The sequence below is a fragment of the Muntiacus reevesi genome, chromosome 6, assembly GCF_963930625.1.
Source record: "Muntiacus reevesi chromosome 6, mMunRee1.1, whole genome shotgun sequence".
NCBI classification, from domain to species: domain Eukaryota; kingdom Metazoa; phylum Chordata; class Mammalia; order Artiodactyla; family Cervidae; genus Muntiacus; species Muntiacus reevesi.
In genome coordinates, this window is record NC_089254.1 from 65,568,858 (window position 1) to 65,585,579 (window position 16,722).

The following is a 16,722-nucleotide window of genomic DNA, read 5'->3' on the forward strand; positions in this document are numbered from 1 at the left end:
AAGTTCCATCCTAAACAGAATTAGAATTTCTGGGAGTGGGACTTTAGAGACTGCATTGTAACAGGTTCTGTCTGTGACTCTAACGCAAACTAAAGTTTAAGGACCATTGATCTAGTGAAGGTTGGACGGTAGAGGAATAAACAATTTATACTGCGAATGGAGCCACAATAAAATTTTCCGTTTCCTGTCTGAAGAAAAAAATATTTTCTTCTACACACACACACACGCACACACTATAAAGGCACCAGAACGTGTCTTCTTGCGTACCACACACACACACACACACACACACACACACACACTATAAAGGCACCAGAACACACACACACACACACACACACACACACAAAATAAAGGCACCAGAACACACACACACACACACACACACACACACACACACACACAATATAAAGGCACCAGAACGTGTCTTCTTGCGTTTTAGAGAAAATCTGTAAAAAGATTTAGAGCTAGGAGACACTCAGTAAGTATCTGATGATTAAACGATCAGGTTGCAGTGAACAAATTTTATAATTTCGTTTTAATGGAATTATAGCAATTTTCTCTTTGATGCTTATAGGTGGACAGTGCTATCTATTTCTCCTTGTAACTAGAACTCTGCGCTTCCTAGGAGGGGAGATCGGTCGCCCTCCAAACCCGAATTACGTAGAAGAGTAGTGTAAGAGCCAATCGGAGCGCTCTCTGGAGCAGCTCCGGACTGGCCTCTCAGGGAGGACTGGCGGAAGATGAGACTTTGATGCCATCATGCAATCGGACAAAGAAGGCCTCAGTGGTTTAGGGCGGTCGAAAATTTCATCTGGGGTACTGCGCAAAGTGTTAAACCTTGGTGGGACTGATTAAGACCAGAAAGTCTCTCAATCGGAAAACCTGGACTCGCCAAAGAGTCCTTATTTTCCGGGACCGTGCAGAAATGGTCAGCACTTGCGCCGCTACCAGTGACCAAAATGGCCGCAAGGCGCTTCAGGCGCTGGATCAGGTGATGCAGCCCCAGTCCGCTCGTTCCCACCAGCCGCTCCTCCTCCCGCTCCACGTAGCGGTGGGTGTGGCCTGCCCTGAAGCTCTTTTCCGAGGCAAGGAAAACCTAGGGATTACACATGCGCAGTTAAGGCCCCTCTGGCCCTTCGTGCCTCCTCCCCGCCCCCCGCCCCCGCCCCTCCCACCTCCCCGCCCCGAATTGCCGGGCGGGGCTGGGCCGAGAGTCCAGCAGCTGTGGCTGGGGCTTCAGTGACTTCCTTGTTATGAGCCTCGGCTTGGCAGTGTCCGGACTCTTGGCCCCGCTGTCCTTACCGGGATAGTCCGAGTCTAGATCGCAGCCGCAACCCTAGCGGGTCGGTTCCCCTTTCAGCACAGATCCTTCCCCCTCACGCCCCGAGCTCCCTAACATGCCCAACCCCAGCAGCACCTCCTCTCCCTACCCCCTCCCCGAGGAAATTAGGAACCTGTTGGCAGGTAAAGAGCGGGAAGGGGGCGGGTAACGTGGCGGGGGCGGGGGCGCGGGCGCGGGGACGGCGAGCCGGTGGGGACAGAAGCATTCGGAGTCTCTACCCTCCCGCCTGGCTCCCCCCACGCCTCCTGCCCCGTGGGAGCGGGACTGGGAGTGGGGAAGTGGGATGTGAGAATGGGAGTGGGCGTGTGTGTTGAAATTTGGTGCGAGGATGGGGGAAGCCCTTCTTGGTGGGCTTTACTAACGCGATCAGGATATCGTGAAGATTGTGTGTGTGTGTGTGTGTGTGTGCGTGTGCGCGCGCGATCAGGGTATCGTGAAGACTGTGTGTGTGTGTGTTTGTGTGTGTCACAGAAAGAGATGGGAAAGGAGAGGGAAGTCAAAGAATTAGTTCTTTGGTCCCATGGCCGATGGAAGAGAAAGAGATTTCTGAGCTACAGGGGTTAGGAGTTAGGCGTTATGGGACCACAGGGTTTGTCATTTCTAAAATTCCCATTTTTCTTGAACATTCAGCCCACCCATATTTGAGACTTTCAAAGGGGGCCTGACTCTCAAATGACCACTTGTCTTCAGCCTGAGGAACATGTTTCAGCAAAAAAGGAAGGATGTGTTAAAGTCCAGCTTCCTGTGACGATGAATGTACAGTATTTCGTATTTGCACCCCCGTCTTCCCCTTTTCAGTCTTAAGTCACCGTTTGTAGGAACTTAGAAATTAAAGATGCATTCTTCAAGGCTGTTACAAATCCACTGCTAGTTCGTTATCTAGGATGGGAGATGTGTGTTTTCGCTAGGGGCCAATAAAAACTTATATTTCTGCACAACGTAGAAAATACATCCTTTTCTGGGGTAGCAAAAATTTTACCTATCCTGATGCTCTGGAATTCTTCCCATTATTCACTTTGTCATGTGTACATCAGAATTCTGAATATTGAATTTTGATCTAAAATTTTTATTTTAAGTATCTTTCAATATTGGTCATGAAATACTGGGTTAAAAGTTTCTCTTAGATGCCTGTGATAGAATTTGCTTATTTTAACTCTTAAAGCAATATTTAAAATGTGGCATTATATGTAGTTAGAGCACTGTGAGACTAAATCTCTTAATATGCTGTTAGAGAAAATAAAACGAATAGTGTATGAATGCAGACATGTTTTGTGAACATGATTGTGCAGTGCTATGAGTGCATTTGTGGTGGGGCAGTGTTTTACTCTAAGAGATGCCTCCTGTTAATGGGCACCATTATGGGATATACTGAAAGAACTGTAGGGGCTGAGTCAAGGCAGCTTTTATTCCATTCTATGAGAGCTTCAAGTGAGCGCTGACTTTGTTTGACTACAGTTACACGTGTGTTATTACCATGCTGGGATTCCTTAGAATGTTATTTTACCAGGTTAGAGAACTGTTGATCATAACTCTAAAAAGAGAAGTTACCATTTTCAGGATATTTTAGGTCTGTTTTTGAGTTTAAGAAGTAAAGCATAGGCCCCTGGATACGTGCTTTTAAAGCTTGACAGCTCCACAGTAGACAGTTTGTAATCTGGATCCACAGGCATAATTTGCAGATAGTATGATATATAGGTTATGAGACTCTTTATTTTCTGATCCCCACGGATTACAAGTATTTCATGTAGCCCTTATTTGTGTAATTTAATTGAAATCTCAGAATTAAATAATATTTAGGTTATCTGCCATTGCTAACTTCTTATATACTTTAGCCAATAATATCTAAAATTAACATTTCAAAAATAATCTTCTTGACATTTTCAGTATTTCACATTATTGAAGTAAATCACATATTAAAACACATGAAATATTAAGAACAAATATTAAAACATTAAAGTTCCAGCAATTACAAATTTGGCTTATACTGTATTTTCAGAGGGTATTTTCAAGAAGTATGGCTATGAGGAAATATAAATGTCTATGATGAGATATACTTTAAAGAAATGAAACAAGTGAACCAGTGTTTTTCAGTTTTCTTTTTAAACTAGGCATTTGAAGAAAAATAGTTAATGTTTTATGGCTGACTTTAATTAAAATCTTTTTTTGTAGAGAAGTTTTAAAGAATAAGTGAGATCAGCAGTTTTACTCACATTTTGTTTTATTCAAGTGTTTGACTAATAGGATATGGTTAGATTTAAAATTATTAAAACTGTAGAAGAAGAGTTGGCATTGGTTTGAATTTTAAAGATATTGCTGGCTTACCTGGTTTGTCTTTGAAGCTAAGGACATGTTGGCAGTGGTGCCTGTAGTTAACAGTTGAGTGCTCTTAGAATGCATGGCACTATGCTAGAATTCCAAGGCAGGAAGGATAAAGAACTAAACGTTTCAAGCATTTAAAATCCCTTCAGAAAGAAAGAATCAAAGTCAAAAGATATGCCTATCAAAAAAAAGTTTGGATAGCTCCCATTATGTTCTTTGACCCCTTTATCCAAATTATTATGTCACTCAGATGTATTAAATGTTTGACATTTCAACTGCTTGATAGAGGTAGGTGCTCAAATGTATTCTTATCAATTTTTTAATTATTTTCTTTCTCTTTTATTTTTCCTTTTGATTATAGTAATTTTAGTCTTTCTTTTCAATGTTTGTACCCCTCCTTCCTATTCCTTTGCTTAAAAACATGCTGTAGAAATGCAAAAATCCATAGAGGTAACCATTCTTAACTCACATTTGATGATGCGCTTTAGAAACTGGCTATATAGTTTGTAGTTATTTATATTTCCATGGAATCAGTATATTCAATGTTGAAAACCTATACTTTTTATAAAAAGTATTGAATTATTTTCTATGAGTAGAAAAAGATTTACAGATTTTTGTTAAAAGCAAGTTGCAAACTGCCACATGCAATACAGGCAACCTTTAATTTTTTTTCACAGCAATGGAAGAACAAGTTTAGCTTGGATAAATAGAAACAAAGGATAATCCCAAATTTTGTCCATATAATCTTCTCCCACGTCCAAATATTTTGACTAGGATGAACAGCAAGAATAATCTTGATTTATGTGAGTTTTTCCTCCAGGCAGGCAAGAAAGTGAGAGGAATTAACCACCCCCCCACCCTATCTTGTTTAATCTCCCTTTGAATACTGGTCTGTTCGAGGTTTGCAGTCTGATATTCTCATTCATTTGTATTAGGACAGCACATTTAAAACAGAAAGCTGTAGGAAAATGCCAGTTTCTTTTTATTGAGATAGAAAATGAAACCAATGTTGAAGGAAGAAAATGGTGGTTGTCAGTATGTACTCTGAAAAAAATCAAACCCAAAACAAACAATAACAAGAGTGGTGTCTGCAAAGTGACCCTGAGAGTTTGTTCACTTGGCAGTCTTGATTAGAAATATTGCATTTTCCTCTATTGGGAATTTCTAGGACATTTTTAAAAACCTTCACACATAATTGATAATCCCTTTAGGGACACTAGATAAGTAATGCAATTCAGCTGAGATAGAGGTAGACCTTTTGTTGTTGTTGTTGTTGTTGAATGCTAAGAATAGTATGGTTTGATTTCTACCTTTCAAGTTCCATTTAAAATTTGGTCAACATTTTGGTTTTGTCTGTCTTCTGAGAATCATTGGTAGTGTATCTAGTGCCCCGTGACTTCCTTCTGGGGCATTGGGCAAGTACATAAAGGGGAGAGTGCCACCTACTGAGTCACCAGTGGTCCCCTGCTTCCTCAGCACCTGGCTTTCCTACAGAGCAAGAACAAGCCTGCCCCATTTTGACAGTAATAACCAATGAGTTTAAAGTTGATAGGAGAACATTAGATCTGACAGTGAAATCAGTCCATGACACTTCTAAGATTTTCTCTTCTAGAAGTAGGAATATATGTTTGTAAATCAAGGGACGAGAAACTGATAGTTTCTTATATGGGTCAAATAACATAGATGACTTAAGATGTGATATTGGGAAAATTATTTGCCCAGCATACAATATCCTACTTTTTCTTGGCAGGAATTTCTGATTGGCTTTTTTTTTCATGACTTGCCTTTTAAAGTATTTTCATCTCAGATTACTAAACAAAGCTCTTGATAGTATGCATAATTTTATAGTTACTCAATCCAAATTATCACTGGTTTTCTTTTAAAAAAGAAATTTAAATATACTAAAAAGGAGAAGTATAAAAATTTAAAAATTTCTAAATGAGTTTAGCTCTACTTTATCCAGCACTACTGGAAAGAAGGTAGAAACAACAGAATGGGAAAAGCCTCTGGTGATTTGAAACACAGTTCAGTTGTCTCTCATAAATTTAAGATTAAGTGTCATATATGGGTGATAAAAGTGGCATAGGCTAGTTTTTATATACTCATTATTCACTTAGTTTGTCTTTTTCAATTAAAGCCAAGTCTATCTTTTTCGTTCCACTGAGTTTACATTTCTTTTTCAATCACATGGTGAATACATTACAATAGATGCTACCTAACAGTGAATATAGTGTAAATCTCAGATTAATGTTTTATTCACTGTGGCTTCTTTGAAAATAAGATTTTGATCATTTTAAAGTGCTATTTATCAAGAGTCATCTTTTAGAGGCGAAAAATGTTCATCTCTATTCTTCAACAGTCCAGTTTCCTATCAAAATAAATCATTTAGCCTCCAAAGCCCATTTTGAAAATTTTGTCAGATGAATGGATGGTAAGACTCAGGTATGTTTTACTTATCATACTGTGAGAACTTCTTGTGCTTGCTCATGTCCCTTTTTCCATGTTTGAAAAAGTCCACATTCAACCATGACCTATAAAAGTGCTTGAGTAATCAAGAGAAAGACATTTATTAGACAAACCAGTAACTTTACAATTAGCCATTTCCCAGCTTTGGGCATTTGAGCTTAACTGGTCTACATGTACCCAGTGTACATGTAGATTTTATGTTTTCATAAACATGACAGATTTTATGTTTTCACCAGTGCGTGTTTGGTGAGACCATACCCTCCTTTACCAGAGATGAAAAGCTTCTCTTTTTGTTTTGGTGCCAACTTCAATTCTAGGCTGGAATTCTTACCACCTTAAGTTTAGTGATAGCACCTCAGTGAATACAAAGTGAAATTTGGCCCAATTCATAAAGTAGAGAAAGTTATGGAATTAAGTAGTAAAGCCATTTGGGGTATGGGAGTATGGTTTGATTGGTTTTACACTCATTTTGTTGATATGGGGCTGAGTACATGGTAGTGGATTCACTTTAATTCTTGCCTCTCTCTTCTATACAATTCAGGCCATCACAGAGGTTTTGTGTGTGTGTCTGCACACTTGCATGCCTGCCCAGGGAGGTGAAGTATTGGCTGATTGGGGGACTAGGCAGAAGACACACCAGGTGTTATCTCTGTGACTTGTTTACACTCACCAGTCTGGAAGTCATATTCCAGACTGTTTGCTGGTGGAGGATGTGAAGGCGAGTGGTCAAAGCCTGGCTTTGTTTAAAAGTAGGAACCTGTGCTATGTACTCAGCTTGGAGAAGCTGACAGTTTATAGTTTGCAAGAATTTAAAAACGGTTATAACCTCGTGTGTTTTCACTTTTTCACTCTGTAATCAGTATGGAAATTGGTAGTAAACTGTTAGCAAGCGCCTGTTTGTGTGTGTGTGTGTGTGTGTGTGTGTGTGTGTGTTAGATACCTGTCCTAGCCTTTGGGGTTCTGGGGGGAGATGAGTGGCAGTTTTTCTAGGGGGTCGTATGTACAAGAAAAGAAAGAAAAAAAAAAAAAGGAAAATTGGAGTACCACGCAGTGATGTGTTGTGTGTTAAGTATTTGCCTGTTAGGGATTGAGATGATTATTGAGAGTTTTCTTACTTAAACTGTTTGAGGATTGCTGAGCCAAGACATGATATCATTTAATTGTTTTCAGACCTTAACATTTATCTACAGAGCAGTCGCAAATCAGATTATTTTCAGTGGCCCTCTCCCCCGTATCTTTACAGTTACATTAGGAGATCAGGTTTACTCTTGACAGTGTTAAGGTGTAACAGGAGCAAAAATCACCACCACATTGGTATTCGCTGAGTAACTTTTTCCTTGATGATGACTTGGGGACAGAAGCGGATGGAGATGGGGTTAAATGCGGGAGGCGCTGACCTGCGGTCTAGGTGAGCGGCGGTGTTTAGGGGTTGACCCGGTGTTTAGGGGGCGCCGGAACTGCGCTTTCTCCACGTGGCCGGGTGGGTCCCTAAGCTTCTCCTCTCCCGCGGAGTACGCGAGTGAGCCGAGGTTTCCTCCTCCGGGAACGAGGAATTCTATCGAACTCACCAGGCCAAGAGGCCAACGAAGACGCAGGCTGACCTTTTCTTGTAATCTAATTACGGCTGTTCCCCGAATTACAGGCAGCCTGGAGTTAGTGAAATCTACATATTAACAGAGGGACACGACCCCTAAAGGAAGGCAGGAGAGGGCTTGCTAGTTTACCGTTTGCAAGGCTATTCAGAGCACAATAAAAAGCTTCAGATCTCTTTTCCAACCTGCCAGGGAAGTGCTTGATTCGCCTAGGACTTTTATTGCTTGCTTTTGAAATATAACCCTGGCTCTGAGCTACAAAGTCACAGATCCATCCCATTTGTCTAGCTAGGGCGCTGCCCCAAACCAGCGCTCTCTGCTCCCAGCTCTGATGACGGGAACCCTGGGGCTTAGCATTCCAAGTGTCTCGGACGGCGGAGCTCAAGCATCTTACGGCGAAGCTGGAGTAACTTCTCAGCACCCACTCTAGCTTTGCGCCGTGGGAGCCGGTCGGTGCTCGGCGAAAGCCGCGGGCACGTCCACGGGGTCTCCTGTGTCTGCGAGAGGCTGGTTTAGTTCGATTTCAAAATAAATGGGCACTGTATGGATTTTCAGAAAGAAAGACAAAAAAAATTTTTTTTTTTTTTCAAAAACTTGAAGACCAGTGAGTCTGTGGGCACCAACAAACTAAGATTATTTCAAGAATCACTTCCACTTTGAAGTTCTTGTTTTTTAAAAAAATAGAAAAAAAAGGGGGAGGGGGGACCCAAAGCAGGTTCTATGCTTTTCATATCTCCATTGTGAAGTAATCTTAAAAAATAATCAATGTTTATTAATCTTTTTTTGTTGCCTTAAACCGCTTTTCTGGGATAAGTTTAGGAATAAATACACTGACTACTCTAAAAATACAGAATTTTCCTCTTGAGCAATCTCTGAATCGCCTCCCCCTAAGAAAACAAACTGCAGATTCTTCCTGCAGTCTCACACTCTTTCAACAAGTATTTCCTCATAAAATAGCATAGCCTCAATAATTTAAAAATGTTTTTTGGCACTGTTAGGAAACACTATATAGAACGTTAAGCTTTTTGTTTTCTGAGTTTTTATAGAACTGAAAAGACCTTGTAAAGGAATAACTCTTGGGCTGCAATTCGTTCTGTTATTGCTTCCGGAGATAGAAAATAGATCCCGTTTGTTTAAACTTGGATTGTATAATGAAAATGTAAAATAGGCAATTAAATACTCATGTGGATGAGGGAATTAAAGACAAATACAGAGTGAGAGTTAAATTAAGCACACTATTTACCAGTCATTATGCCAGTGATTCTCCCAAGTACTGAGTGTACTTGGAGTAAGAGGTGCTACTCTTCTTACTTCACTTTCTTAGTAGATTTATTGGAGTCATCTCAAGAAACCAATGTTTTTTTCCATTTCAGCTAATAATCTGAATGTCCAGAGGTTGCTTACTCCTTTGGGTACAAAATTTAGAGTTGGGAAGAGTGCTTTTTTAAAAATAAGTCTGGATGTTTTGAACTCATTTAGAGGTGTGGGTCTAATTTGCACTGGTACTGGATTATGTCTCTGTGTCCCCCTCTTCAAAACATGGACAGCTCAAGGAAAGAGAAGCTGTGACATTTTGCTTTTGTTTTTTTAGATACTTTTAACATGTCAGTAATGGACTTCAAACCAGAGAGCTATTTTAAAAAAATTATTCCAAGACTAAATTTTAATTATTTCACTTGTCATATTGATTTATTGAAAACTCACCTTTATATAATTTATTTAGAGTGTGTAGAATAACAGTTTAATCAGCTTTGTTCATTGGATCAAGGTACTTTTGTAATCAAGAATTTAAAATCAATTATAACATCTGCTTCAAATACTAGGTTTTAACTTGGTAATTATAAGTACAGTTGAAAGACTATTTGTTATAATGCTTTGAATTAATTAAATATAATATTATTGTATATTTTGATACCATCCTTTTATCAGTGTGAGTTAGGAGACAAATTAGTTAAATAAAAAGAAAATAGAACATATACACATCTTTTCAATATGAAATATGGGTGGTTTATAGGCATACCAACTGAAAAAATTTTAATGGTATCCTCTATATTAAATATCTCATTGAGATTTGAAATTCTGATTATAAAATTAAAATTGTACAGTATTTCATGAACAATAAGAGTGGGGCTATTATAAAATCAAACCAGTAAGAATTTGATGCCATTGCACATTAGAATTAAAAAGCAGCATGAAAGTTTATTAAATTAAAAAAGAAGGCTATGTGAAATTGTGCATGAGGCCATAGAAATGTTTTCTGTTGGTTACTATATTTTAAAATAGTGGATAAATCTATTTTTGCCACTTTTTCCTTTATTTTAAGAAGTATTTCCAGGTAGTAATGCCAAGACAGGATACAGGAGCACACAAAACCACACAACAACTGATTATCTTTTTTATTTTAGAATAGCTGGCCAGAGTGGGTGGGGCAAGTAGGAAAGAAGAGGGTTTAATTTGGAAATCTTGGCTAGAATAAGGGATTTTTTTTTTTTTCCTTTAAAGCAGTTAAGCATGACATATGACTGAAAGTTGATTACACTGGGAAAAGCAGCCTTTGCCAGAGACATTAGCTTTTATTGATATAATATTGTGAATGACCTGTTCGTATAGGAACTTACAAAGTACTATAAAATAATAGTAACATATGCATGTAAACTCTGTGCTTGCTTTTATACAAGAGAATTTGTTTATGGGGCACCATAGTTTATTAGAACTTGCATATTTCTTCCTGGTTTAATGATGCCAAACATTCAAATAGCATTCACTGTGCTAAGCATAAGTAGAACATACACATTTTATTAGCTAAGTGGTGAACAGATTTATCCAATTTAGTGTTTGAAACATACTTCAACTGTTATGCTTTAGATTGATAAATAACTGTAACAAATTGTACAGATATTAATACTTATGGGTAGAAACAATCATTATCCTATTTGTCTTCACAAAAAAATGATTCTTTCCTATAATTTGTGTCCTTTTTCTTATATTTCATGGTTTAGATGTTGAAACATTTGTAGCAGACATACTGAGAGGGGAAAATTTATCCAAGAAAGCAAAGGAAAAGAGAGACTCCCTTGTTAAGAAGATAAAAGATGTAAAGTCTATGTAAGTCACTTACTTTCCTTTTATTACTTATGTCTTACTTAAAAGAAGTATAATTAACATTTTAATGAAGGACTGATAATTGTGGAATTAAATTTTTTAGATTCTAATCTAATTGAAGTATTTTAAAGGACAAACTATTTCTACTATAATAATTTTTAAAAACAGACATCCTTGTCATAATACCCTTTTTTGTGAAGGCTCTTGATTATCTATTTTTCTAAGTATTTTTGCAAAATTCAACTGTTTATTTTGGTTACTTGAGAAAATATTTGGTTTCACTAATAAGGCTTAGGTAGGTTGAGAATTTTAACATGAATATGGAAAATACCTCCAGATACTCAAATGAATAAATGTAATTTAAATTGTACATTAACAATATATTCTAATTTTACTACCGTAACTTGAGTCTTTAAAAATACCTTTAGTATAAATTCATTAGTCTTTTGGAATTACCGTTTCAGGGTAGGAAGTAGTTTTTTTCTCTAAATATATATTCATAGTATAGATTTTTAAATAGATTTGAATCATTGCCACTGATTAAATCTTGTTTTGATTTGTTAACCTTTATTTTAAAATATAATGTTCTTGCTTTCTTTTACAGTTATCTTCAGGAATCTCAAGACAAAGGTAAATTTTCAAGTTTTGGTAAACCTGTCATTTTTTTTCCCTTGCAGAGATTTTCAATAGGAAAATCTGACACATGCTGAAATTTGATAGTTGGAATCAAAATTTAAATTTCAGTGTTGTATACCTAGACTTTCAAGATGAGAGTGCTAGCTCCCCCTGCTGAGAATAAAATTAAAAAGCTTATCTAGCTTTTTGATAGCATCTTTTTATCAGTGTGAGTTAGGAGACAAATTAGTTAAAAACCCTGCACCGTCTTTTGATACAGAAATCTGTGTTTAACATTCTTAGGTTTTGTGGTTCTTAGAGTTCACGGTGGCAGAAATTTGTTAAGAAAGGTATATACCTGCAGTTTTATATGGAAGAATTTGGTGAGGCAGAGGGAAGATACCAATGCAACACCATTTAATCCTGTAGAGATTACTTTATAGTGTGATGGGAGCAGGAGGGCCTGTGACTGAGTGCTCATAGATGACATTTCTAAAGGATAATTGTTTTGAAAACTATCAATTTTTGTTTGAGAATGTGAGTAAAATCTGTTTCACATGCTAGTTTTTATTATTCTTGTGTTTCTTTTGGGATGAATAAATGTATGCAGTAGACATTTTCAGAGAAGGTAATTCAGTTTCCTTTTTTGGAGATATGTGAGAGTGCTGGTAAGCTGATTGTCTTCCTTTAGATTTGAGAGACAGCTGCTGAGTGTACTGAAAACCAAGTTTAGAAAGGTGTAGGAAGTCTCCACCTTGGACGTCTTCAGTTTTGTAAGAGAAACTTGGGATGGCCCTTACTCCCATCATGCTAATTCGTGGGTCATGACCTGAAGCCTGTGGATGCTGGTATGAGGGTCAAAACATGAGGTCAGTTAACTATGTGGAGCTAGGCTCTGGGTTTGGGAGGAGTCTTGTAGCATCTTCTAACTGGGGTTAGTTAGCAGATACCACAGAGTAACTCATATCTCTGCTAACTGATAAGTGAGAGAGTAATGACAGTTTCAATAAACCAAGTACTTAAGCAGACAAACCTAAAATCAAACAGTTAAAAGGAAGCCACAGTTTCTTTTCACATTGTCATCAAGATTGTTGTGATTGGAGGAAATAAGAGTTTTTTTTTCCATGTTAAATTTTTAGACACTATTAAATAAAGGGAAGAGCAGGAAACTTCTCCTCTCCACAAATGCCTACTTATTTGTACTCTACAATGAATCCTAACCTGTGGGTTTAATCATGTTGCACTTTGCTTAGTTGAGTATAGAAATAATGCATTTATGCATTTTAATTATGATACCTTTTATACAAAGCACTGTTTATAGGGGAATATTACATGTCAGATTCTGCCTTTTTTCTTAAAACACACATTTTGTTCTAGTGACTGTTGGACTTTCATTGTGACTTCATTATTTGTACATTAAACATTTTTAAACTAAGAAAATGTGAGAGTATAAAGTCATTGCAGAATTGCATATGATTCAATAATGGGATAGGAATTTTCCCTTTGGTATTCTGGTTTAGGACTTGTTCAGGTGTGTGGATATTAAAATTACATTACTGAGGTACATTCTTTGTCTCTGAAGAGAATGGAGGTTTATATAGTATTTGATAAAAATTGAAAAATGAGCCTAGAATACGAGTTCAAATAACACAGAATTCAGAGATTCCCCATAATCGTTTTCCTCTGAATAAGTCATTTGTAGTTCAATACTGCTGTATTGAGTTAACTAATCACCAAGAGTGCCTGTTCAAAAGTAAGCCTGTGGATAAATTAGATCTATACCTTGGAGAAATATGAGAAGCTAAGTAATTTTATGCCATTCTACCCTTAAAGTATAATTCAGCTGTTCTAAAAAGACTACTCATGTCGTTTGTTAGAAATATTAAAGGGATGTTAGTACAGGTTTAGTTGTTGAATAAGCAGTTGTTCAAAATACATCTTTTTAAAAAAATAAGAATTTATTAATAGATCCTATATTGAATAAATTTAGTTCATCTAAGTATATTTTGATAATGCTGCTTTTCTTCTTTTTCCTTACATTTTCTTCTTGGAGTTTTTGGATTGTCTTTATCCAAGGAGACCTGGGCAGAATTCCTTTCAGCTGTTTCCTCTCTCTCAGGTCAATATGGGGTCACAGTGAAGTGACCAGAGGCTGCTTTCCTCCTTTTTACCTTTACATTCCTATTTGTTTCAAGTACTGTTTTTTACATGATGGTTAAGTACCATTTTAATAATATTGGGAGAAAAAAGGACCTGGAAGAGCGTTCTTAAATAAAGTGAATTAATTCACATTTATTCACCTTGAATAAATGACTTGTTACTTTCTCTGATGTACACAGATGTCTGTCATCCTTCCTTGCTTTCCTCTCACATCTCTTCTTAAGATATTGTACATGACGTAACTATCTAACCATAGTTTTTTATTGTTAGTTGCAATATAGCCTCATAATATAAAGTGTACTCCTAAATATAGGCTTCATGCTCTAGAATTATATTAATTTTAGGATTGTGATTGTTTTAGAATTTGTTCTCTGTCACATGGTAAGGTCATAGCACTCTTAAATGTGACTTGAAATACATTACTACTTGAGTAAACAGTGTTGTTGACTGAGTATGAAATATAATTTTCTAGTACATATTAGGTATATAATAAAAAAATTTACTTGTAGTTGTATCTTGTCCTTATATCAGGCTTGTTTTACTCCAGTGATGACTTTGGTATTATTATTTTCTTTACAGAATGATTAAGACAATGTGAAGATAGCTATGCATGGCACATAGTGTTCAGTATGATATTAATGTGTATTCTCAGATTCAACTTCATTATCAAGAAGGTTTAGTAAATCTTGATTTATAATTCAATCTTCAAACAAATTTCAAGGAAACCATAAATTACTAAAAGAAGGGCATGTATTATTAGCATGAGAAATATTTTCAAGAGAATATTTTTCAAATATTGATGTCTACAGCTTTAAAAAATGTGAACATATTACAGTTCCCTTTAGATGTCATAACTAAAAACACTCATTTTCTCCTTTAAAATATTTTTCCTTAAATTAAAACTATTTAGTGGATTTTGTCCTGAAACTCCATTGATGTTGAATATGAATAGATTTACTGAGAAAGCAACTTCCTTTGACCTCATTGGTATTATTAAGTTTATTAATAAGCTGCTTTTTTGAGTAACAAGGTGGTTAGGTAAGAAGGGACCCATTTTAGTTGGTTCTGATGGAATTCTTGAGAGCAGCAGAAAAGTAATTTTGGATCATGTTAAATTTCCTTTCTTTTACCCTTCCTAACAGTATATGTTCTGTTGAAAGTTAGCTCCCCAGTGAAATCTGCACAAATACCTTGCAGCTCCTCCACCCCATCTCTGGCCTTATACAAATGGGTAAGGATATTTGAGTTTGGGGGCCTATAGCAGTAGAAGTGTATTTCAAAGATAGTGCTTGAGGAATGGTATCCTTCCTTTAAAACTGCCTCATATTTGCATGCTATAAATTAGCCCTTGTGTGGTAGGAGAGTTGTGGAGAGAATCTTACTTGTGGTGAATCAAATCTTCCAAATTTTTAAGAGTTAAACTACAGATTCCATTAAGAAGTGACAAGTTAAATGCTTAATTATGTCTATTTAGCTGTGTATTATTACTTAAGAAATTATTTTGGACACATGAACTAAGTAAAAAATTAGGAATTAGTATTTTTCATTCAAATAATTTCCCCCACTGAGTTTGTCTTTCATTTTCTGTGAAAGGGAATGGTTATCATCTGAATTTTAGATATGTTATTTAGTTTAATGTTTACCTGATTGCATCTAAAACAGGACTATATTTGCTAAAACAAGCAGTAGATTGGTTAAATCACCTTTCGTAGTGGGAGAGCTCATCACTGTTCAATTGCTATTGGGCTTTTATCTCCAGGCATTTAGGAAAACATTAATTGATCATGGAGCTATGTTAAAAAGAAGGGATAATAGTGATTTGAAACCAACTATTAAAAATTTAAAAATGTTTTTCAAAGAAATATGTTGCTGTGGTACGATTAAGCCTTGATTTTGCTGTGTTGTTTAACTCGCCAATGAAATTATAGGATGAGAAGTCTTGGATCATTGTCTTTTAGATTGTTAACTTTATATCGTTAATTAAACTTTTGAAAGTTGTGGGATAAATCAAATGCTTTTCTAGGGAAACAAGAAACAGTATTAATGAGCAACAACCCTATAATTATCCTTCTGAGTACATAACAGGGACACATTCATGTCTTTTCTTTGCGCAATAACTTTTACAAAGAAGTATTTTTAAACTGATCATTAATTTTATGACCATAGAAATGAGATGCAAAATTTATGCTGTTGTCATTGGCACAGGCTCAAGGCACCACTGACATTATGTGTGATTGTAATAGAATGGCTGCCAACTAATGATTCTGTAGACATTTCATTTGAGCAAGCTTTTCTTTTAGATGTCTGATTAGCTGTAATGCTTTCAATTATGTCTGTAAATTGTATTGGATACGTTTACCTGATGCTCATTGTTGCTTTGGAGTTCAGCTTTCTATTACACATACACAAGTTGAACATTTTCCTTTTAATTTATCGAAATTTTTGTAGGTATAGCTAGCTGCGAGTACTCAGCCCCTGGGGAGAAAAAAATGCTTTGTACTACTCAACAGCGACCCCTGTGTTCAATTAAGGCCCCTTATAATATAGCTGCTCTTTGTTGAGTTGAAAAAAAATTAGAGTCAGGGAAAAGGGGTAAATCATCACTGAACAACAGTAACATGAAGACCATTTTGAAAAATGATGTGTTTTTTCAACTTCATGCAAGTTAAAAAGGGAATAACCCTGTACAGATACCACAGAGATTCATCTTCTTTACTTTCTGAATTAAATTCAAGGGAGGCTTAAAAAGGAGGGGGAGGGGGCTGGGAGAGAAGAAATAAGGCCAATAGCAGTATGTAATGTATTTTTGTCTTAGATAAATATAAATGCCATAGTAATTTAAAAAACCAATCTATGAAATGAACTACAGTTCTTAGAACAGGGAAATTGAAGATAATTTCACTTTACAATCCAAAAACTCTTCTTTTTTTTTTTTTAAAAGCACTAAAACAAATATAAAACCCACAGAGGTCTTTAACATGTCAGTGACTAATTTGTGTAGAATATTCTTCCCTTATATTAAATATTATTGTATTTATAACTTTAATAGTGATTTTTTGTTGTGTATGTGTGTGTATATACATGGATATATACACAAAATATACAATAGATGTTATCCAAGGG

At 36.4% G+C, this 16,722-nt stretch overlaps 1 protein-coding gene across 1 annotated transcript in view; it reads left to right on the forward strand.

Moving 5' to 3' along the window:
- Positions 1–1,204: 1,204 nt before the first annotated feature.
- SKAP2 (src kinase associated phosphoprotein 2) overlaps positions 1,205–16,722 on the forward strand; it is a 163,568-nt gene continuing 148,050 nt past the window's right edge. The window contains exons 1-3 of the mRNA XM_065939120.1: positions 1,205–1,467; positions 10,722–10,827; positions 11,429–11,454. Of these exons, the coding sequence (XP_065795192.1) occupies positions 1,401–1,467; positions 10,722–10,827; positions 11,429–11,454 (199 nt within the window). The 5' untranslated portion in view covers positions 1,205–1,400. The remainder of the gene's footprint in view (positions 1,468–10,721; positions 10,828–11,428; positions 11,455–16,722) is intronic.